At 44.7% G+C, this 22,958-nt stretch overlaps 1 protein-coding gene across 1 annotated transcript; it reads right to left on the bottom strand.

The window, feature by feature from the left end:
• Positions 1 to 290: 290 nt before the first annotated feature.
• Positions 291 to 1,052, bottom strand: LOC120989563 (olfactory receptor 6-like). The gene has a single exon (XM_040417756.1). It carries the CDS (start codon positions 1,050 to 1,052, stop codon positions 291 to 293), a length of 762 nt encoding a protein of 253 aa, XP_040273690.1.
• Between the last annotated feature and the right edge of the window lie 21,906 nt (positions 1,053 to 22,958).

The raw sequence follows: 22,958 nt of genomic DNA, 5'->3' as shown, positions 1-22,958 counted from the left end.
GTAATTGCAGCACGCCTCCTGCCTTTTCTGCCGCCGATATTTTGTGAACCATTTGCCGAAATATTCCACAAAGTAGTAGCACGCCAATTGGGAACAATCCGCACGTTTTGATATATATCACTGTCTATGTAGTGTAAAAACTGTGGGAGGAGTTAGGGTGGTAAATTTGGCTATAATAAGAATATATATGTGAGATAACAGTAAGTGGTCTTGCCATGCAAGAACACTTAATTATAAAATTGCCATAAACTCTTGGTTGCTCCATGAATATTTCCATAAACATTATTTATTTACCAGATCACACTCCTACGAAGTGTTTCCTGTATGGCTTTCTTGATGTCTTTATTCCTCAGACTGTATATTATAGGGTTAACCAAAGGAGTGAATACAGTATATAGCATGGACAGGATTTTACCCATGGAGAATGTTAGGACTTTTGTTGGGACAACATAAACAATGAACATAGTCCAGTAGAAAATGGAGACCACAATGAGGTGGGAGCTACAGGTGGAGAAGGCTTTCTGTCTACCGGTACTGGATGAGATGCTTAAGACTGCTAATACAATATAGGTGTAAGACACTACAATGATTGTGGTTGGGATTAATATAATAGGGATACCAATAGCATAAATCTCCAACTGGATAATAAAGGTGTCTGAACAGGCAAGATTTAGAAAAAGGATAATGTCACAGAAAAAATGATCAATAACATTTGGCCCACAGAACTCTAACATTGATATTGTTATGCTGTTAGTCAAAGTAATAGTAAAACTGGCCAACCAACACATGGCGGACAATTTTATACAATGGATATTTGTCATTATAGAAGCATAACGTAGAGGATTACAGATGGCCACATATCTGTCATAGGACATCACAGCGAGAAGAAAGCACTCAAAAGCTTCAGAGGAACAAAAGAAATACAACTGAGTGATGCAGTCAATAAAAGTGATGGTCTCTCCGTGATTCAGTAGAATCTGGAGCATGTTGGGGACAATATTTGTGATCACCATGACATCACTGATGGACAGTTGTGAGATGAAGTAGTACATTGGAGTTTGGAGGTTCTTGTTGGTTGACACCAGTGTGGTGATCAGGAGATTCCCACATATTGTCCCACAGTAAACCACCAGAAGAAGACAGAACAGGAAAATTCGAGAAAATTGGCTGGTTTGAAATCCTAAAAGGAAAAATTCTGTTGCTGCGGTCACATTGTTCTCCTGCTCACAGAACAAATAGTCATGTTATAATAACCTAAAAGCAACAACAGGTATGTATGTGTGTATGTGTGTATGTACGTATGTGAGAATGTATGTATGTGTGTATGTATGTGTGTATGTACGTATGTAAGAATCTGTGTATGTATGTGTGTATGTACGTATGTGAGAATGTACAGTACAGACCAAAAGTTTGGACACACCTTCTCATTCAAAGAGTTTTTTTTATTTTCATGACTATGAAAATTGTAGATTCACACTGAAGGCATCAAAACTATGAATTAACACATGTGGAATTATATACATAACAAACAAGTGTGAAACAACTGAAAATATGTCATATTCTAGGTTCTTCAAAGTAGCCACCTTTTGCTTTGATTACTGCCTGCAGAGTGAAGGCAAAAGGGCCAACAAGTGCTAAGCATCTCTGGGAACTCCTTCAACACTGTTGGAAGACCATTTCAGGGGACAACCTCTTGAAGCTCATCAAGAGAATGCCAAGAGTGTGCAAAGCAGTAATCAAAGCAAAAGGTGGCTACTTTGAAGAACCTAGAATATGAAATATTTTCAGTTGTTTCACACTTGTTTGTTATGTATATAATTCCACATGTGTTAATTCATAGTTTTGATGCCTTCATAGTCATGAAAATAAAGAAAACTCTTTGAATAAGAAGGTGTGTCCAAACTTTTGGTCTGTACTGTATATATATATATATATATATATATATATATAAATTTCAGTTAGTGTGAGTTTAGGTTTTTGCATGAACACACCATCTGCATACGTGCATTTTGCACTGATCAGTAGTGTCCGTTACTGATCGCGTCTGCTCAGTTTGCACTGCAGAAAATACTTTTTTTTGTGCAGCAAAGACTTTTTTTGTGCAGAAGACTTTTTAGTGCAGAAAAGACTTTTTTTATTGTGCAGAAAAGACTTTTTATTTTGCAGAAAACACATTTTTTTTTACAACTTTTCTTGTAAATGAAATAAAAAATTTATTACACGTGTGAAAACACTACATACACACCCCTCACACTAAATAAAGGCTTAGACATTTCACACGTTACACCTCAATAAAATAAAAATATCCCATTCATCCCAACGAGTATACTCAGCTGAAGAGGCATACGCCATGCTTGCCTCCTATACTGCCAGTAAGTCTGCCAGTAAGGGGGAAGAGGATGCCACTTTCCACTACTCCTTTACCCCCTAATCATCATCATCTAGAAGGCACCCCAGGATAGCAGAGGAGGAAGCCCCCCAGAGTGAGCCCACATGGACCCCACCCCCTGACAATTATCAGCCCCAAATTCCTGAGTTTGTGGGCAACTTAGGAATTCAGATAGACTTTGCGGATTTCACTTAGGTAATTAAAAAAATAAAAAAATTAAATGTAATGGTGGCCCAAACCAACTTATACACCCAACAATTTACTTCCCAGAAGCCCACAACGCCATACGCTAGACCCTAAGGTTGGACCACAGTAAGTGCAGATCACATTTTGGGGACTCGTGCTGCATATGGGTGTAGTAAGGAAGCCAGACAATATTAGAGTTCTGACATTTTCTACCAGACTCCAATTTACAGTCACACCATGACCCAGAAACGATTTGAGAAAATTCGGAAATTCCTACACTACAATGACATGCACAGTACCCACCCCAAAATGACCCAACATTTGACTGTCTGTTCAAAGTTAGGCCTGTCATTGACCACTTCAGCACAAAGTTTGGTGAAGTGTACAACCCCGATAAAAATGTCTGTGTAGATAAGTCCCTGTTACTGTTCAAAAAGAGGATTAGATTCCACCAGTACCTGCCTAGCAAACTGGCAAGGTATGGCATAAAGTTATACAAACTTTGTGAGAGTAGCTCCGGGTACACCCACAAGTTCCATGTTTATGAAGGGAAAGCTTCCCGAATAGAACCCCCAGAATGCCCCCCCCATCCTAGAAGTTTATGGGAAGATTGTGTGGGACTTACTACACCCACTGCTCGATAAAGGTTACCACCTCTATGTGGATAACTATACCAGCATACCCCTATTCAGGTCCCTAACTGCCAGAGGTACTGTGGCTTGAAACAGTACGCAAAAATCAGCGAGGCCTCCCTAGATCCTTGAAAGGGCAACCACTGAGAATGGGTGAAAGTAGGGCTCTCCTCCAGGATAACATGCTGGTGGTTAAGTACAAGGACAAGAGGGACGTCATTGTACTGACCAACATTCACACAAACGCCAGCTCCCCTGCTCCTGTACGAGGTACCACTACCACTGTCCCCAAACCAGTTTGTATCCTGGACTACGACAGGCACATGGGAGGGGTGGATCTTTCAGATCAACTTCTGAAGCCCTACAGTGCCACACGAAAAACGAAAGTGTGGTACAAAAAGCTGGCCGTACATATTGTACAGATGGCAATGTGCAATGCGCACATGCTATTTCATTCTGCAGGCCACAGAGGAACTTTCCTTCAGTCCCAAGAGGTGGTTATCACTCATTTTTCAAACCCAGGCCGGGGAGGGTCCCAGTACTTCAGGAAATTATGGTGCCCGTGTTGTACCAGGGCAACATTTTCCAGGTCAAGTCCCCCAGACAGCAAGGAAGGGAAGGACCCAAAAAAGATGCAGGGTGTGTTCCAAAAGTGGGATAAGGAAAGACTCCATTTAACACTGCAAAACCTGCCCTGAAAAACCTGGCCTGGTCACCCATGGAGTATTAATTTCATTCCATCCTTTATGATTCCTGTAATATTTCCACTTTATATCTCTGATTTAGTCCACCTCGCTTGCATATCCACTTTCCAACAACCACTACATATTCTTTTTTGTGAGACAACTGTTAGGTCAAAAGTACCCTTTCCCCCCCTTAAAATGTTCGTAGGGGGGTGCTGTTTCCGAAATGGGGTAACTTATTGGGGTTTTTAATTTCTGGGGACGTTAGATATTTTTTAAATGCGACATGGCAGCTAAAATCCATGTCTGTTTATTCAGGCCTGCAAAAACCATATTTTGCACTTTGTCTCTAGAGCCCTGTCGTGCGCACATATAGCAGGATACAAGCACATATAGGGTGTTTGCAAAAAGAGGAGAAAATGGGGAACATATACTGGGGTACATTTTCTCCTTTAACCCCTTGTGAAAGTGAAAAATTGTGGTCTGCTAGTAATTTTTTTACAAATGTGTGCTTTGAAATGCTGTCACAAGTTTTCTGTCTTCTGTGAGAAAACTGTTAGGTCAAAAGTGCCCTTTCCACCCCTTAAAATGTGCGTACAGGGGTGCTGCTTCTGAAATGGGGTCACTTCATGGGGTTTTTAATTTCTGGGGACCTCAGGAATTTTTTTAATGCGACATGGCAGCTAAAATCCATGTCTGCTAATTCAGGCCTGTCAGCAAAATGTATATTTTGCAGTTTGCCTGCTGTGCGCCTATACAGCAGGCTACAAGCACATATGGGGTGTTTCCTTGATGGGGAGAAAATAGGGGACACATCCTGCGGTGCATTTTCTCCTTTAACCCCTTGTGAAAAAAATTGTGGTCTGCTAGTAATATTTTTTTTTTCTTCACAAATGTGTGCTTTGAAATCTTCTGTACGTGTACACTGTACACAGGGGGCTGGATCTCACAGGCTCGTCACCGGAAGGCAGCGCCGATGCCTAAGGAAGGCATCATGCTGCTTTCCATGCCATCGGGTCCCCCCTACAGTCGCACGGGGACCCGATGGCACCGCCGCCCGCCGCAGCAACCTCCAGTAAAAGCTGCAAACCGCAGGTCTGAATTGACCCCCCCCCCACGTATTGACCCAAGGTGCCTGCTCAATGAACTACACAGGACGTACAGGTACGCCCTGTGTCCTTAAGTACCAGGACATCAGGGCGTACCTGTACGCCCTATGTCCCAAAAAGGTTAAGGTAAAAAATAACCCGGTCCTTAAGGGATTAAAAACATGGCAAAATCCCCCCTCTTGAAAAAACCCCAAATAATAATAGCTGAAATTCGATAACATGTGGTCGTCACAGGTGTTGAATTCTTCCGTGGCCCCAAACATTAGGCATTCACCGGACAGAAAAGGCCTTTTATGCCGCTGTATTTACATAAGACATGGAGCATTCTTTGTTCTGGGTGGTGGCAGATATGTGTGGGCTGGAATGAGGAAATTCAATTAAACGTGGTTGTCACAGGTGTTGAATTCCTCTGAGATCCATGCCTCATTCATTTAAAGAAATGTGAGGTAGTCCACACTGTCGTGAGCTAGGCGAGTGCGCTTATCGGTCACAATCCCCCCTGCTGCGCTGAACGTCCTTTCGGAACAGGACACTGGACGAGGGGCAAGCCAAGAGTCCCATGGCAAATTGTGCCAGCTCTGGCAACAGGTCAAGACTGCACACCCAGTAGTCCAGGGGTTCTTAGCTTCTTAGAGCATCCAAATCGGCCGTTAACCCAATGTAGTCGGACACCTGTCAGTCTAGGCGTTCCCTGAGGCTGGATCTGGGTTGGCTACAAGAATGATCTCATATCCGAAGTGACCAACACATCTTCAATCCGCCCTCTTCTTGCATGCGCTTTAGGATTGGCACCCGCAACTGTTTCTGTGTGGGTGGAAATTCCTCTGCCAGCGCTAGCAACATCAGAATGCAGCATCTCTCGCAGCAAGGCCTGGAAATGCTGCATTCTGACAGCCCTCTGTGATGCTGGTAACATGTCCGCCATTTTGTGTTTGTAACGGGGGTCTAAGTACGTTTCCACCCAGTACTTATCCTTGCCTTTTATGCTTTTTATACGGGTGTCCCTCTTCAAACACTGGAGCATGAAGGCCCCCATTTGCACTAAATTGGAAGCAGTGGAGCGCCCTGGCTCCTGCTCATCGCCCAGGAGAATATCATCCTCGGTCTCTTCCCTCCAGCCACGGAAAACACCAGGGATCCCCGAAAAGTTTAAAGTCCCCCTCAAAGCCTGCTCTTCTTGCTCCTCCTTCTCCTCCTCCCCTAGGTACCATCCTCCTCTGACTCCTCTTCCGACTCCTGCTGACTTTTCCCAGATGGAGAAGCTCCCCCTGTAAATTCATTCAGCATTGCAACTTCCTCATCTTCCTGCTCTTGCTCCTCGACAGCTTGACGCAACGCAATGCACGCTCCAGAAAGAAGGTGTAAGGTACGATGTCAGTAATGGCGTCCTGCCTGCAACTGACCAGTTTGGTGATCTCATCAAATGGCCGCAGAAGTCTGCATGCATCGCGCATGAGCAGTCACTGGCGCAGTGAAAAAAAACAAGCTCCCCAGAACCTGTCCTGCCGCAGAGTTCGTACAGGTAGTCGTTAATGGCACGTTTATGCTGGAGCAGCCTATCAAGCATATACAAGGTGGAGTTCCGCGTCGGGCAGTCACAAATCAGACGTCTGACAGGCAAGTGGTGTCGCTGCTGAACGTCAGCAAGGCGAGCCATGGATGTGTAAGATCTTCTAAAGTGGCCAGAGATTTTCCTGGCCTGCTGCAAGATGTCCTGGACCCCAGGGTATTTGGCAACGAATCGCTGCATGACTTAGTTCAGGACGTGTGCCGTGCACGGCACACGTGTCATTTTGCCCTGTTTCAGCGCACTAAGTAGATTGGCACCGTTGTCGCACACCACTTTACCAACTGTCAAATTGAGTGGGGTTAGCCACTGATCAGCCTGTGACTGCAGAGCTGAAAGCAGTGCAGGACCGGTGTGGTTCTTGGATTCCAGGCACAACAACCGCAACACAGCATGGCAACGTCTCACCTGGCACGTCTAATGGGTTCTTGGGAGCTGGAGGGGGGGGTGCAGCAGAAGATGCGGTAGCAGTGGAAAATTAGGAGTCAGCCGAGGAGGAGACGGAGGATGGAATAGGAGTAGGAGGAGAGGAGATGAAGAGGCAGGTCTGCATGCAATCCATGACGGTAACACCAAATCCACACAGGTGCCACAGGTTGCATGCTTGACAGCTGTCAGAAGGTTGACCCATTGGGCAGTAAAAGTTATGTACCTTCCCTGCCCATGTTTGCTAGACCACGTGTCTGTGGTCAGATGTTTATTGGCACCGACACTGTGTGCCAGAGATACATTCGCTTGCCGCTGAACATGGCCATATAGCTCTGGGATGCCCTTCTGGGAGAAATATTTCCTTCCGGGGGCCTTACATTGCAGTCTGCTAATGGCCACAAATTTTCTAAAGGCCTCCAAGTCCACCATTTTATATGGCAGTAGTTGGTGGGCTAGCAGTTCCGACAAGCGGTCAGCTGTTGGGCAAGAGGGTTATCCGGCGTCATCAACTTTTTACGTTCGAACATTTGGGCCACGGAAGCCTGCCTTTTGCCTGATGAATGTGAGGACGGCACGGTGGAAGGTGGAGTGGAGGACAAATGGGAGGAGAGAGGAGAAGGAGAAAAGGCAGGACGTGGAGTCGGTCCCTCCGGGACTCTGAGCACAATCCGGAAAATTATAGTTCCTTCAAACTTGAGTTGTTGGCATTAGTCTGGGCAATGACTGAAAAATTATCAGGGTATCTCACCGGGGCACAGATCCTAGTAAAAACAGACAATAACCCATTGGCCCACCTGCAGAATGCAAAGCTGGACGCCTTGGAGCAGAGATGGATGGCTAGACTGGCGAAGTTTGACTATACAATCAAATCCCGTGCCGGTAAAGACAACGCAAATGCGAATGCACTGTCTAGAGTCACCTGGGATGTTTTAGTAGATGAGGTTGACGAAGAGGATAAAGGGACTAAGATACCCGATCTTGGTCGAGTGCCTCACCAGTCGCCCGTGGCCAGCTCAAGTGGAGTGGCTACTGATAGCACTGTGTTGATGGGGAAGACTGAGGAATGGGCTCAAGTGCAAGATGATGATCCTGACTTAAAGAAGATCAAACACTGTGTGAAGACTGGGATATGGCCCAAGATTGAAGAGCGAAGTCTCTTGTCCTCAGATGGATGGAAGCTGTTGCAGCAGTGGAATCGGCTGTGAACCCGAAATGGAATCAAGTAACGGAAGGTGTTTCTGCTACCGATCTTGAAGAAAGGTGGCAGATAGGGATACCTAGCAGCCTGGCCTGAAGAGTGGCCCTCGATGGACATGAGAAGGGTGCCCACTTTGGAGCGGAGAAGAGATTTAAGTGGGTACAGAGATTTGTATACTGCCCGCAGTTGGAGCAGATTGTCCGTGAAGTGTGCCAGAAGTGTCAAGCATGCGAGCTGGTGAAGCCTCCTGAGCAGAGAGCCCGAATTCAAGTTATTCGAATGTCCGTGCCACTGGAGATCCTAATGATAAATTACATCTTGATCGGCCAGTCGTAAGTTGTCACCAGTATTGTCTTTTGATGACTGATCACTTCACAAAGTTCTCTGTGGCAGTACCTACGCGTGACCAGACAGCGGAATCAGCCACCCGTGCAGTGTTAAAACACTTTGTTCCAAGTGTACGGATGCCCGAAGCGGATTAATTCTGATCAAGGAGCTTGCTTCCAAGGGAAGTTGATGGAAGAGCTGTGTCAGCTATATGGGATTGAGACGCCATACCACCCGCAGGGCAATGGGGTCTATGAAAGATTCAACAGGACGCTTCTACAGATGCTCCGTACTTTGGAGAAAGAACGTAAGTTGTGCTGGCCCGAGTATTTGCCTGAACTACTCTGGGCGTATAATAGTCGTGTTCATAACACTACCGGCTATACTCCACACATGCTGTTGTTCGGTCATCCGAAATGAACCTTGGACCTCTTTCGGAAGAGTTCCCTAGGACAGCTGACTCATGGGTGCAGGAGCACCAAGACAAACTGAGGACTGTTCATCGGTTGGTCATTGAGAAGTTGCAACAGCAAACCCCTAGGGATGATCAAACTGTACAGACTACACCCTCACTGGGTGACAGAGTATTGATTTGTGCTAAATGGCCCACAGATAAATTGGATGACCGCTGGGAACCGCAGCCATATATTGTGAAACAGCTGGTGTATCTGGAAGGCCCAGTCTGCGATGTCCAAAGGGAAGACTCTGATAGACCGACTCAAAGATTACACCATAACATGCTCAGACCTTGTCTTTCAAAGAGTCCTGCCCCGACAGATAATTCTGGAGGTATTTAAAAGAGGCAATTGAAGCCTGTGAGTTCAAGAGACTTAGGGTGGTGGCTAATTCCTACACTGCTTTTACAGACTGACGAATCGTCCATCCTCAATTGTCCAGTAACGAACACTATTCCTGAAAATGCGTTTCCACCCCGGGAGGGGTCGGGTCCGGTTCCTGTACCAATGACAGAGGACCCAGGCCTTCGCAGATCGGAGCGAGCCACGGCAGGTATCCCCCCTCAGCGCTATGCAGCAGATTAATTTATTTGGTAAAGCTGTCGGGATGCCAAAATTCTAGTGGGGTGGCATATAAGGATATTACTCTGCTACGTTGTAAATTGTATAATTACTGCAACATCTTACTTTGGTCAGTAGATGGCAGCAAAGGATAAGATGATAAAAGTCTACATTGGAGCTGCCTATCAGAGGAATACTAATAATCTATTTAGTTTGTAAAGTTGGAAAATAGCTAATTTATGGGCTGTTTTGGACCATTACAAATGTGATAGCAAACTGAATATGCTGAATCTGGAAGGGAATGGACCGGCTCACGGTGGAGACTGGCGACAGCATGAAGGGGAGGTTTATAGCGATGACTCCAGGAGTGTCGTGTCTGTAGGATCCAGTTCTGGAGTGAACCAGGAAATAATAAAAAGCACCAAGAACCTGCTCAAGGAATTGTAAGTGCGGCTTTGTCGCGTCACATTGCACCACACTGTTTAAGTGGCATTTGCACATACAATAACGCTCCAAGTACAGTTACAATGCAGTGTACGGTCTGCAAGCTAATGGATAGACCTAAGGGACTCTTACACTGACACCTTCCTATCTCTCTGGCTGCTCATAGGTTGTTATATGCTGTGGGTATCGTGTACCCTCTGTATCTGTGGGTCCACCCCTTGGTTTTCTTTCATCAGTAGTAAGTTTGTGTTGATGTCACTGATTATTTTGCCCTTCCTCTGATCCGTCAGAACAATAACCCACAAAATATGGATCCTGTCTGTTGAGCACCGCTGAACGGCAAAAAGGCCCTTATTTTTTTTCCACTTATACACACCACAAAAGGCTTTTGAACATATAACTGCACTGCTGAACTGAAAATATATTTTTCTTTCTAATACACAACAAAAAGGGCTTTAGAACATATAACTGCACCGCTGAACGGCAAATAGGCCATTATTTTTTTCCACTTATACACGCCACAGAAGGCTTTAGAACATATAACTGCACCGCTGAATGACAACTATATTTTACTTTTGCCACTAATACACGACAAAGGGGGCTTTAGAACATATAACTGTACCGCTGAACGACAAATATATTTTTCTTTTGCCACTAATACACAACAAAAATGGCTGTAATTTTCACACTTCACCACAGAACAGCTATTAAGCCCTTTTCCTACCACTAATACAAGCCCAAAAATACTTTAGAACATATAACTGCACTGCACAAGGGCAAATAAGACGTAGAAATATTTCCTTGTAATAAACCCTGTTAATGAATGTGTCAAACAGCACTTGCACCCCAAAAACAAGAACGGTTTGCTGGAATTACAGAGCAGTATAATGGCTATTTGGATCCCCAGTCAGTGCTGCAAGGTGTAATAGGATTGTTCCTATTACCCAGGCTGTAACCTCCCCTACTGAACCCTGTTCTACAGAAATGCTGTGGAATGATTCCTCCCTATCCTTTCCCTACAGCTTGAAAAATCTTTCCCTGCACTTGTAAATCGTTTTTTTAAGCACAATGAAGTATTTTCTACCACTGTCCCTAGCGCCTGCTGATGTCTCTCCCTGCTCTAAGTACACTGGAAAATGGCAGAATCAAAGATGGCTGACACTATTTATAGGGCTGTAACATCCCAGGGCTGGCTGGCTGCTGATTGGCTGCATTCCTTGGCATTATGGGTGATCCCGCCTTCCCAGAGTTTCTTTGCACCATGTCCTCACATGTGCAGCAGCCATTTTAGGAAAAAATTTGATTTGTTACCACGAAGCGCGAGGAAATTCGGATTCGGTGTGAATCAAATTTTTCCTGAAATTCGGATCGATTTCCACTTTGTGAACTTCGATTTGCTCATCTCTAATTACTACTATTACTACTGCTATCACCTGTAGACAGCCTTGTATGTTCCATGTTATGCTGCTTCTGCTACTACTATTGTGGCCGCATGCCACTATATTTGTACCGTACCTTTTCCACATCGACACTGGACTGCTGGTGCTCCCAATTAAAAGGAATCATTTTTTTTATGCTCATTTACAAGCTAATAGTTCTTCTTACAATCAACAATTGTGTGTGTCATATGGGCAGACATTCTGACCCTGTCAAGGCAACATTTTTAGATGCTTGGTCCCCTAAGCCACTTTTTTTTTTTTTTTCAATCCTATAAAACAATGTGTGTTTAAACATCATGTGCCATTGATAAGGAACACATATTGGAACCTTTGAAATATGAATATGTCAGAGTCACTCAGAGATCATTTATTATTGCTGTCATTGAGTTTTTGAGCTTGGGAAGGGTAAAAGAAAAAAATCTAAAAAAATAAACAAAAAGACAAGTTTTCTTAAATATAACAAGTTTGAGTCCTTGGAGGCCAGAGAGCATTTTATGCCAATTTTCAAAGCAATTAGAGCAACTGCAGTTAGGCCTGAACCAAACTTTTTCAAAAATTTGAGAAACCTGATCTGAACTAAATCTCGAGTGGTTTGTTTATCTCTATGTTGCATGAGAATTTTTTTTTTTTTTTTTTAATTAGCTAGTATGCAAAGGAAAAATAAATGTGTGACTAGAGATGCAACCAGTTAACTAACCGGATTTGTTACAAACTCTCCAAAATTTTGGTCCTACAGCCGAATTCGAAGCTTTTCTGGCTTGTTTCGGACAAATTGAGTAAAATGTGTGCAGCACCATTTTACTGCGCATGCCGGAGGGAAAAAGCACTAGGGAGGAAAAAGGACAAGATTTGCTCACAGTCAAACAAACAGCCTGGATGAGCCAATCAGTGTTGCAGTGCGGTACCCTAGCATAACGAGTAGAACGCCATTCTGTGCTGAGCTGTGAATGAGGGTGGTTGGGTCTTACAGTGTATGATAGAAAATAATCTTAGGAACAGAATACAATCACAATCACGCATCTAATCTACTGTCAGGGACAGTGAAAGGAAAGGCTAGAATTATAAAGAAGAAGCATTGTGTAGAATAGTGACAAAAAAGGAAAGCTGTTTTTTTTTTTTTTTTTTTTTGGGGGGGAGGGATTTCAAATTTATCTTTTTTTAAGTTCGGGAAAATAGCATGCTAGTGTGTCTTACAATACAAAGGATAACAGTTTATACCAGTGTGGTGATAATAAGAAATACAGGCCCAAGTCTGTTTTGGAGCATCTCCAGACAGTTCAAATTATTATTATTATTTTTTTTTTCGTTTTGTTTAAGCTTAGGAAAATAAAATATTAGCGTGTATTACAATACACAGGGTAGCGGACGGTTATATCTCTCAGTTATAACATGAAAAAATATGCCAAAATCCGTGTCGGTAATCTCTATAGGGAGTTAAAAATTATTTTTTTGGTGGGGAAAGTAGCATATTAGTGTTTTACAATACACAGCAATATCTCGCCTGAAATCTGTGTCGATGTATTTCCAGGCAGTTTAAATTTATTTATTTTCTTTTGTATAAGTTTTGTTACAGTAAATAGCATATAAGTGTATCTTAAAATACAAAGGGTAGCAGATTATAGCAGTCTGAGTGGTAACGTGAAATACTAGTCCAAAATCCATGTCGGTGCATCTCGAGCCACTTCAAGTATCGGCATGGGGGTGAGATAATCTCCTAGTAGGTTAATAATTTGTGTTTTACACTAGAGAATTGTGCCGTTCTGTCCTTAAGTTCAAGAAAAAAGATTTGCAAACCGTGACTGAGGCCCTAAAACGTAAGTAATACAGAAAGGTTCCAAACGAAAGACCCAGGGCCAGAATATGGATATTAGCAACACCACTCCTCCTCTCATTCACAGCAGAGTAACATGGAGGTGACTTCTAAGTCCGACACCATACTGTGGAGTTAGTGATCACAGTGTTCCTCCTGCTCCTCCTTCTTGTAGCCCCAGAGAAGGCTTTCAGTGGAATCCTCTCTGTCTTTACCTTTTCTAGTAGGGTACTTTCCTTTTTCCTAAGAAGTGGCAAGATAACCCCACCATGAACTATGGCAAATGAAGAGAGACTTCCTGTTGACAAGTTCAACTTGTGTTAGATGAGTCAGCATCTGTACTGTCCTGAGGAGGTTCAGGAGGAGGCTGTAGACCCCATGCATAATGTGTTAGTGTTAGTAATAGTGGCACCTGTAGCCACGGTATTGGTGATCTTGGCAGAGACAGTGGCAGATGGGGCAAAAGCAAAGCATAGGAAGGGGGCCAAATAACCCACTATGATATCTTTCAGTCTAATAAAAGCAGCGGGGGGTAGTTGGCGGTGAAGACTCCAATGACGATTACATTTTGCACAGGACCTAGGAGCCGAATCATGGTGCTGAGGAGAAGGCAACCTCGGAGGAGGAGGATGATGGCGCCAGAAAAAAAAAAGGAGAGGCTATGTACCTCCCAAAGATCAGCCAGGGCCACGTATGTTTCAGAATATAGTGATGATGCAGAAGTTGGGTTAGGCCAAAAATGTACCAGAGGTAAGCCCAGCTTGGCTTCCTCTACCCCTGCGTGAGTATCTTCCATCTAGCAGTTGTTCTCCACGATACAGGAAGACTAATGCATTGTCCTGTTGCAAGCTATGCAAGAACAAAATAAGATGTGTTCAGCCAAACACAAATGTAGCCACCACAGCTCTATTGAACCACATTGTTAGTATAGTGGGACTGCGCTGCTCCTTATTCACACACAAAGCTTTTTGCAGAAAATGCAGGTATTCACTTTCTCTGACTCAAGACAGACACCCTTCAGCTCAATCGCCTTGTGCCTCAACGCAACTCTATGCTGGATCGTAGTAGGCTCCTCTGTAAGATGTCATAAACCGCACAATAGTGAGAGTACCTCCGACACAGTTAAAAGATTCTGCTTTATTATACTCACAGAAATAAAGTGGTTTTTCCAGCATATCAGTATAGCAATGTAACAATATTCTTTCCGCACAGCCTGACCCGGGTTTCACATATTGCTTCGTCAGGAGAGAGATTCTCGCCCCCTGACGAAGCTATATGTGAAACCCGGGTCGGGCTGTGCGGAAAGAATATTGTTACATTGCTATACTGATATGCTGAAAAACCACTTTATTTCTGTATGTATTCAAGTCCTCATTATGAAAATTTGCATTACGAAAATTCGCAATCAACACTACTCCTAAAGTAAAAGATATTGCAGCCTTCTCTTTGTCCCACAAGCTAGAAGCAGGGAGGGATCATGTCTACTGATTAAAAAAAAATCTCGAATATTCAAAATTCAGAATATATATCACTATATTCTAAATATTTGCAAATTCTCGAAGTGCCAATATTCGAGATAAAAATTTGCAATTCGTATATTCGTGATCAACACTACTAAAGTCTAATAATATCTAACAAAATGGGGTAAAGTTAGTTATGCATTCTGTGACAGCGACAGCAAACACCAAATCTTTATCCAGCTTTAAAGAAGTATTCCCATCTTGCAAATTCATCCTCAATTGCTGCCAGCTAGCTGTTCGCTTCCTGGTTTCCTGCTGCTAAGGCTGGGCGGGCTTAGGCAGTTTGAGTGAAGGCCGGCCACGCCCCCTTATGACATAACACTGAGAACTCAGTCCTTGCGTGCTCGTTCATGTGGAGAGAATGAGTCATCAGTTGTCACGGCGGACGTGCACAGTTAAACAGATAACACACCAACCAGGCTCTGGACGAAAGACAGGGGAAGGGTCACCTCCTAATTTATCCCTGACCTCTTTCCCTGCAATGCTCAGCCCACAGACCAAATCTTGATGGTAGATTTGCTGTGTCCACCAGCCTATACTAACAGAACCCTGAACTCCCTGAGATGGTGAAGTGGGGAGAAAGGAGCTGCCAGCTCGCACAGAACCTGGATGGGTAAGATGACATAAACAACCAAACAAGAAAAGACACTTATCTGCTGAGAGCAGGAACAAACAGCCAACCTTCCTTCCTAGCTTCCTAGACCACAATAATGAGTATAATCCGCTCAGAGCACTTTAGCTGGAGACTATTTAAACTAATGACTCCACCCAGTGCACCTGATGCGAGGCGGATCCAGCACAGCATCAAAACAAATACTAGACTCGTGCTGCAATCCTGGCTGACCTCCGCACATCGTCAGAGTGGGGCATGACAGTACCCCCCCTTCTACGGGTGACCTCCGGACACCCTGGACTAACCTTATCCGGATGGGACCTATGAAAGGCCCTCACCAGACGGCTGGCGTTGACATCTGACGCCGGAACCCACATCCTCTCCTTATGACCGTATCCCCTCCAGTGAACCAGGTACTGGAGGGAACCCCGCAGAACTCTTGAGTCGAGAATCCTGGAGATCTCGAACTCCAAGTTTCCCTCGACCAGAACAGGAGGAGGAGGCAATGGCGATGGTACCACCGGTTTAACATTTTTTTAGTAAAGACTTGTGGAAGACATCGTGGATCCTCCAAGTCTGCGGCAGATCAAGTCGAAATGCCACAGGATTGATCACAGCAGAAATCTTATATGGACCAACAAATCTTGGACCCAGTTTCCAAGATGGCATTCTCAACTTGATATTCCTAGTGGAAAACCACACCAAATCACCCACACACAGGTCCGGACCAGTCACACGTCTCCTGTCAGCCATTCGGTTATACCTCTCACCCATCCTCTCCAAATTCCCTTGAATCCCCCGCCATATAGAGGATAAGGCAGAAGAGAATCTCTCCTCCTCTGGCATCCCGGAGGAACCAGACCCAGAAAAGGTACCAAACTGAAGATGGAAACCGTATGTGCCAAAAAATGGCAACTTACCCGTGGACTCCTGCCTACGGTTATTCAATGCAAATTCTGCTAAGGGCAAGAATGAGGACCAGTCCTCCTGATTCTCAGCCACAAAGCACCTCAAGTAGGTCTCCAGGTTTTGATTGGTACGCTCCGTCTGACCATTCGACTGTGGATGAAAAGCCGACGAGAAAGAAAGTTGAATGCCAAGTCGAGAGCAGAACGCCCTCCAAAACCTGGAGACAAACTGCGCGCCCCTATCAGAGACAATATCCGAAGGAATACCGTGCAATTTAACAATATTATCCACAAAAATCTGCGCAAGGGTCTTAGCGTTAGGCAGACTTGTTAGTGGTATAAAGTGAGCCATTTTACTGAAACGATCGACTACCACCAAAATCACTGTTCTCCCGGAGGAACTCGGTAGGTCCGTAATAAAGTCCATGGACAAATATGTCCAAGGACGAGATGGAATAGACAATGGAAGAAGTGAACCAGGCGGTCGAGTATGAGCAACCTTAGACCGAGCGCAGGTTTCACAAGCTGCCACGTAATTCTCAATACTCTTACGCAAACCTGGCCACCAGAACCTCCGGGACACCAGATCACAGGTGGACTTACCACCAGGATGTCCAGCGAGAACAGTATCGCGATGTTCCTTGAACACCTTGTATCGTAGGCCCTCAGGAACAAACAACCTCCCTGGGGGACACGAACCAGGAGCCCCCTCCTGAGCTCCCAACACCTCCATCTCCAATTCAGGGTACAGAGCAGAGACCACCACTCCATCCGCCAAAATCGGCGCTGGATCTTCTGAATCACCTCCCCCAGGGAAGCTGCAAAACAAGGCATCTGCCTTGACGTTCTTGACCCCTGGGCGAAAGGTAACCACGAAATTGAACCTGGTAAAAAACAATGACCATCTGGCCTGTCTAGGGTTCAGACGCTTGGCAGATTGCAGGTAAGCCAAATTCTTATGGTCTGTATACACAGTAACGGGGTGAGAAGCCCCCTCTAACCAGTGACGCCATTCTTCAAAGGCCAACTTGATCGCCAACAACTCCCTATCTCCAACATCATAATTCCTCTCAGCGACCGAGAGCTTCCTGGAGAAGAAGGCACACGGGACCCACTTGCCAGGAGAAGGACCCTGCGAAAGCACCGCCCCAACCCCCACCTCTGATGCATCAACCTCGACCACGAATGGCTGAGATACATCCGGCTGCACCAGAATGGGAGCAGACGCAAAACGCTCCTTAATAGCCGAAAAGGCCTGCAATGCCTCATCCGACCAGACAGAGACATCAGCGCCCTTCTTGGTCATATCAGTAAGAGGTTTGACTAGCGTGGAATAATTCTAAATAAATTTTCTATAATAATTCGTAAACCCCAAAAATCGCATCAAAGCTTTCTGATTTTCCGGTCGGTCCCACTCCAGAACCGCCCGGACCTTTTCGGGGTCCATACGAAAACCAGAATCAGAAAGCATGTATCCCAAAAATGGAAGCTCTTGCACCGCAAACAAACATTTCTCCAATTTGGCGTATAACTTATTCTCCCGCAGGATCGTCAAAACCTGTCTCACATGATCCTGATGGGTCTTCAGATCAGGAGAATAAATTAAAATGTCATCAAGGTAGACTACTACGAACCCCCCCACCAAATGATGAAAAATATCATTGACGAATCGCTGAAATACCGCTGGCGCATTCGTCAACCCAAAAGGCATTACCAGGTTCTCAAAATGATCCTCGTGCGTATTGAAGGCCGTTTTCCACTCATCCCCCTCCTTGATCCTGATCAGATTGTATGCTCCTCTCAAATCCAACTTGGAGAACACCTTGGCCCCAACAATCTGATCAAAAAGATCAGAGATCAAAGGCAGGGGATATGGATCCCGGACTGTAATACGATTCAGCTCCCGGAAATCCAAACACGGTCTCAGTGATCCATCTTTCTTCTTCACGAAGAACAAACCTACAGCCACTGGAGACTTAGATAGTCTAATATGACCCTTTGCCAAACTCTCGGCGACATACTTTCGCATGACCTCTCTCTCGGGTTGAGAGAGGTGGTAGAGCCGAGACTTAGGCAACTTAGCCCCCGGAATGAGATTCACAGGACAATCATAGTCACGATGAGGGGGCAATTCCTGAGCCCCACCCTCCGCAAACACGTCCGAAAAATCTGAGAGATACTGAGGCAAGGCCGTAACGGACACTTCAGAAATAGATGTGACAAGACAATTATCCGAACAAAACTTGCTCCAACCAATGATTTGTCTCGCCTGCCAGTCTATAGTTGGGTTATGTTTAGACAACCATGGCAACCCCAAAACTATTGGAGCTGGCAAATCCTTCATGACGAAACAGGAAATAATCTCAGCATGTGAATCACCCACCCTTAAATGAATATCATGAACAACGTGAGTAAAGCTCCCTTGAGAAAGAGGGGAAGAATCAATGGCAAAAACACGAATCTCGTTCTCTAACGTGCAAATACTTAGTCCCAAACCCTCAAGAAACAGAAAGTCAATAAAATTTACCCCAGCACCACAATCAAGAAAAACATCAACAAACACATTTCGAGACTCTAGCGCCACCATAGCTGAAAGGAGAAAACAGGAACTGCAGGGAACTTGCATACCAGTCTGCTCTACCACACCATTCATGCTACCAAGTGTGAGGGAGGTTTTTTTTCATTTTTCTTTATCACTCTCCCCTGTGGTTCAACATACAGACAAGAAAAAACAAAATGACCGCTCTTTCCACAAAAGAAACATAAATTGTGCGCTTTACGAAAGTCTCTACTATCCGAATGGAAAGATATCTGACCTAACTGCATGGGTTCCTCTCCTAGGCCAGAATAACAAGCAATATCTCCCTGGGCAGCTTGTGGAACAAAACTACACGCGGGAGGAATCCCCTGCACAGAGGGACCCTTACCCCTCTCTCTGATACGTCTATCCAAACGTATCGCCAAAGACATTGCATTTTCCAAAGTATCAGGGTATTCATGAAAAGCCAGAGCATCCTTCAACCTTTCAGATAACCCCTGACAAAACTGGCTACGTAACGCGGGGTCGTTCCACCCCGACTCAGTAGCCCACCTCCTAAACTCTGTGCAGTAAACTTCAGCAGTATGTTTACCCCTTTAGTAAGTTACGTAATTTTGACTCTGCCATTGAAACTCGATCTGGGTCATCGTAAATCAATCCCAGGGCTTTAAAAAATTCCTCCACCGACCGGAGGGCCAGAGAACCGGGCGGCAGGGAAAAAGCCCAGGATTGCACGTCCCCTTTCAGCAAAGACATGACGATACCCACCCTCTGATCCTCATTACCTGATGAAAATGGGCACAAACGAAAGTACAACTTACATGATTCCTTGAAACGGAAAAAATCATCAGTACCCCCTGCAAATTTCTCCGGAAGAGCGACTTTAGGCTCCCCCACAATTTGACCTGTACCTGAAGCCAACACCCTCTGACACTCTGTGACCGTACTACGTAGATCCGCAACCTCCAGGGACAAACCCTGCATGCGGTCAACCAGTGCTTCAATTGGCGCCATCACATAAACACTGAGAAATGGCGGTCACAGTATGGCGGATTATAATGTCACGGCGGACGTGCACAGTTAAACAGATAACACACCAACCAGGCTCTCGACGAGAGACAGGGGAAGGGTCACCTCCTAATTTATCCCTGACCTCTTTCCCTGCAATGCTCAGCCCACAGACCAAATCTTGATGGTAGATTTGCTGTGTCCACCAGCCTATACTAACAGAACCCTGAACTCCCTGAGATGGTGAAGTGGGGAGAAAGGAGCTGCCAGCTCGCACAGAACCTGGATGGGTAAGATGACATAAACAACCAAACAAGAAAAGACACTTATCTGCTGAGAGCAGGAACAAACAGCCAACCTTCCTTCCTAGCTTCCAAGACCACAATGATGAGTATAATCCGCTCAGAGCACTTTAGCTGGAGACTATTTAAACTAATGACTCCACCCAGTGCACCTGATGCGAGGCGGATCCAGCACAGCATCAAAACAAATACTAGACTCGTGCTGCAATCCTGGCTGACCTCCGCACATCGTCAGAGTGGGGCATGACATCAGTCTGGCAGCCTGCAGTGTCTGTGAGGCCCCTCCCCCTGCTGGGAAATCATCAGAGAGCCATGTGAAGTGAGCTCAGTGTACAGTACTACGTGGCTGTTCTGCACAGTTTTACACACAAAATCTCTGTCTGATCTCTTACAAACCAATTTTGTTTATCAAATAATATAATTCCATATTATATATTAGCTCAAAAGCTTGTCAGCTAGTAGACTTATAATCTGTGCTTTTGTCTCCCATAAAACATGACCATCCCCCACCCACCAGCACTGATGCAGATATTTTTCCATTACAGCTGTACTCCAGTTGTGTATAAACCTTACACTATGTATCTGTATAGATGCATATACAGCTCAGCTACACGTGTCTACTCCAGTCCCCTAGCATCACTTTGGCTGAATGGCTTCCTATACAGCTCTGCTACATCTTCATTCTACTCCCCCACTAGCACTGTGTCTGAAAAGCTTCATATACAGTACATCTCTGCTACATCTGTCTGTTTATCTCTTCAATCAGCACTGTGGCTGAACAGTCTCATATACAGCTCTGCTACATCTGTTTCTCTCTTCCATCATCATTGATACTGACCCACCACATATACAGCTCTTCTACATTTGTCTATTCCATTCCCCATTAGAACTGTGGCTGAACATCAGCATATTCAGGACTGTTAAATCTGATTCTATCTTCCACCAGCATTGATGCTGACCCTCCACATATACATCTCTACTAAATCTGTCTATTCCCTTCACCATTAGTACTGTGGCTGAACAGCAGCTTATTCAGCCCTGCTACATCGGATTCTATCTTTCACCCGCATTGATTCTAAATCGCCACATATACATCTCTGCTAAATCTGTCTATTTCCTTCACCATTAGAACTGTGGCTGAACAGCAGCTTATTCAGCTCTGCTACATCTGATTCTATCCTCCACCATCATTGATGCTGACCCTCCACATATACATCTCTGCTAAATCTGTCTATTCCCTTCACCATTAGTACTGTGGCTGAACAGCAGCTTAATCAGCTCTGCTACATCTGTCTCCGACAGTACCCTCTAGCACTGTGGCAGAACCGCTTCAGATACAGCTCTGCTACATCTGTCTTCCCCTCCCCCACTAGCACTCTGGTTCAGATACAGCTCTGCTATATATATATATATATATATATATATATATATATACACTCACCTAAAGAATTATTAGGAACACCTGTTTTATTTCTCAGTAATGCAATTATCTAGTCAACCAATCACATGGCAGTTGCTTCAATGCATGTAGGGGGGTGGTCCTGGTCAAGAAAATCTCCTGAACTCCAAACTGAATGTCAGAATGGGAAAGAAAGGTGATTTAAGCAATTTTGAGCGTGGCATGGTTGTTGGTGCCAGACGGGCCGGTCTGAGTATTTCACAATCTGCTCAGTTACTGGGATTTTCACGCACAACCATTTCTAGGGTTTACAAAGAATGGTGTGAAAAGGGAAAAACATCCAGTATGCGGCAGTCCTGTGGGCAAAAATGCCTTGTGGATGCTAGAGGTCAGAGGAGAATGAGCCGACTGATTCAAGCTGATAGAAGAGCAACGTTGACTGAAATAACCACTCATTACAACTGAGGTATGCAGCAAAGCATTTGTGAAGCCACAACACGCACAACCTTGAGGCAGATGGGCTACAACAGCAGAAGACCCCACCGGGTACCACTTATCTCCACTACAAATAGGAAAAAGAGGCTACAATTTGCATGAGCTCACCAAAATTTGACTGTTGAAGACTGGAAAAATGTTGCCTGGTCTGATGAGTCTCGATTTCTGTTGAGACATTCAAATGGTAGAGTCCAAATTTGGCGTAAACAGAATGAGAACATGTATCCATCATGCCTTGTTACCACTGTGCAGGCTGGTGGTGGTGGGGTAATGGTGTAAAGGGATGTTTTCTGGGCACACTTTAGGCCCCTTAGTACCAATTGGGCATCGTTTAAATGCCACGGGCTACCTGAGCATTGTTTCTGACCATGTCGATCCCTTCATGACCGCCATGTACCCATCCTCTGATGGCTACTTCCAGCAGGATAATGCACCATGTCACAAAGCTCGAATCATTTCAAATCGGTTTCTTGAATATGACAATGAGTTCACTGTACTAAAATGGCCCCCACAGTCACCAGATCTCAACCCAATAGAGCATCTTTGCATCCCTCAAATTTCCATCAACTGCAAGATGCTATCCTATCAATATGGGCCAACATTTCTAAAGAATGCTATCAGCACCTTGTGGAATCAATGCGACGTAGAATTAAGGCAGTTCTGAAGGCAAAAGGGGGTCCAACACCGTATTAGTATGGTGTTCCTAATAATTCTTTAGGTGAGTGTATATGTGTATATATAGTTCGATATACTGGAAAAAAAATATGGAACGGACACGGACAAAAAATACCTTCTTGTGCATGAGCCCTAAGGGTAGGTTCACACTGAGTTTTTTTGAAGCAGGTTTTGAGGCAGATTTCCCTTCAGATTTTTCAGCCAACGCCCAAAGTGAATCCAGAAGGAAGGCGACGTTGATTCCTTCATTTATATTTCCGATTACTTTTC

This window comes from Bufo bufo, chromosome 1, assembly GCF_905171765.1.
Source record: "Bufo bufo chromosome 1, aBufBuf1.1, whole genome shotgun sequence".
Lineage (NCBI taxonomy): Eukaryota > Metazoa > Chordata > Amphibia > Anura > Bufonidae > Bufo > Bufo bufo.
This window is presented reverse-complemented; position numbering and strand designations above follow the sequence as displayed.

Bases quoted from the DNA above. Each gene is read 5' to 3' on its own strand.
- LOC120989563 (XM_040417756.1), bottom strand. From the start codon at position 1,052: ATGTACTACTTCATCTCACAACTGTCCATCAGTGATGTCATGGTGATC.